We start from the raw sequence: 1,667 nt of genomic DNA, 5'->3' as shown, positions 1-1,667 counted from the left end.
ATGAGTTTCAATTCATCCGTTAGCTCTATATGAAAGATCTTGTGCTTCAATGTAATAACGCATCATATTTAGTAGTGTCTTCTCTTTAGGACTCTGTTGTAACTTCCTCCTTGTATATAGGTTATAGATAAGTCTTACCTTTTTCTTAGTTTATCTCTTTGCTATAGAAGTTGTACAAAATCTATATATACTTAGTTTACAATCAATAAAACACATCGTTCCTTTCATTCTACTGGCAACTTTATACTTTATATGGTATCAAGAGCCAATTAACTCTCACGAGTAAATTTCTGTCGAGAAACCCTTCCACCCTTCCCAGAAAAATGGCCCCAAACATCACTGTAACCAATTCCGATGCCAATACAATGATTGTTCAGTTTAATCCTGTCACCAGTTACCAATCAAATTAACTCACAGACACAATTTTTCCCTTTGGAAAGCACAAGTGTCCATGTCACAATCTTTTTGGCCATCTCGACAGTTCTCGCCCAACCCCTGCTCGTACAGTGTCTCAAAATAATCAGGACGTCGAAAATCCTGCATTTATTTCATGGTATCGCTAGGATCAACTAATTCAAAATGTCATCTTGGCCTCAGTTGATCCAACTCTTGCTACTACGGTTGTCGCTGCATCCACTTCCCAGGCTGCTTGGGATGTTTTGCACACTGCGTATGCCAACAAATCGTAAACAAGGATCTTTAGTTTGCGCGATCATCTGGCTCGCCTCGCAAAAGAAACCCTTCCTGTCACTGATTATCTGCACCAGGTTCGATCTCTCTGTGATGAACTTGCCACTGCTGGAGCTCCTGTGTCTAATGAGGAACTGATTGTCAAAATCCTCACTGGACTTGGACCTGAATTCCGTGAAATATCAGCTAATATTCGTGCAAGAGATTCTACTATCTCTTATCCAGAACTTTATGAGAAGTTACTTGACCATGAACGTTTCGTCAAGCATGAAGAATCAAAGAAGCCACTCTCAACACCCATTACTGCTACTATTGCACAACAAACAAACATGCATCATCGCCAAGGAAACACCTCTAATAGGCGTTCAAATGCAAATTCCCCCAACACCAACCAGTCAAGGCGTGCCCAGTCACGGCGTGCTGGCAACAATAACCAACAGCAGCGTTATGACCACACTCTGAATTGCCAGTTGTGTGACCGTCCTGGTAGTTTTGCTAAGGTTTGCAGATCACAATCACACGATCACATACAAGCCCGGGCAAACTATGCTGCTCGATCTCCAACTCAACAGGCTCCTTGGATTGTTGATACAGGCGCCACTCATCATATGGCCTCTAATGCGCAAAACTTCACTGATGTGCACACCTACCACGGTCCAGAGGAGTAGCAATGGGGGACGGTAACACCATTCCAATATCTCATACCGGTAACACTAACTTAACTGCATCGAATCAGCAATTTAAGCTTCTCAATTCTTTATGTTCTCATTCTATAAAAAATAATCTTCTTTCTGTTTCCAAATTTTGCCGTGATAACCGTACATCCATTGAATTCTTTCCTTTTGCTTATTGTGTGAAGGATCTGAGTACGGGGGAGCCTCTGTTTCGCGGGCAGAATCGAGATGGGCTATATGAGTGGCCGTCGGGCAGTGCACATCATATAGAAAACCAGTTTCATGCGACTGTCTGCATATGAC

General features: G+C 42.4%; 1 protein-coding gene across 1 annotated transcript; it reads left to right on the top strand.

Annotated features, from left to right (window-relative positions):
- Positions 1-323: 323 nt before the first annotated feature.
- Positions 324-1,358, top strand: LOC107063166 (uncharacterized). Its single transcript, XM_015314671.1, has 3 exons — positions 324-393; positions 598-656; positions 768-1,358. Exons 1-3 carry the CDS (start codon positions 324-326, stop codon positions 1,356-1,358), a joined length of 720 nt encoding a protein of 239 aa, XP_015170157.1.
- The last annotated feature ends 309 nt before the right edge of the window (positions 1,359-1,667 follow it).

Source organism: Solanum tuberosum, unplaced genomic scaffold (genome assembly GCF_000226075.1).
Source record: "Solanum tuberosum cultivar DM 1-3 516 R44 unplaced genomic scaffold, SolTub_3.0 scf00302, whole genome shotgun sequence".
NCBI lineage: Eukaryota > Viridiplantae > Streptophyta > Magnoliopsida > Solanales > Solanaceae > Solanum > Solanum tuberosum.
Note: the sequence above shows the minus strand (reverse complement) of the source record. Positions and strands in the feature narration are given on the sequence as shown.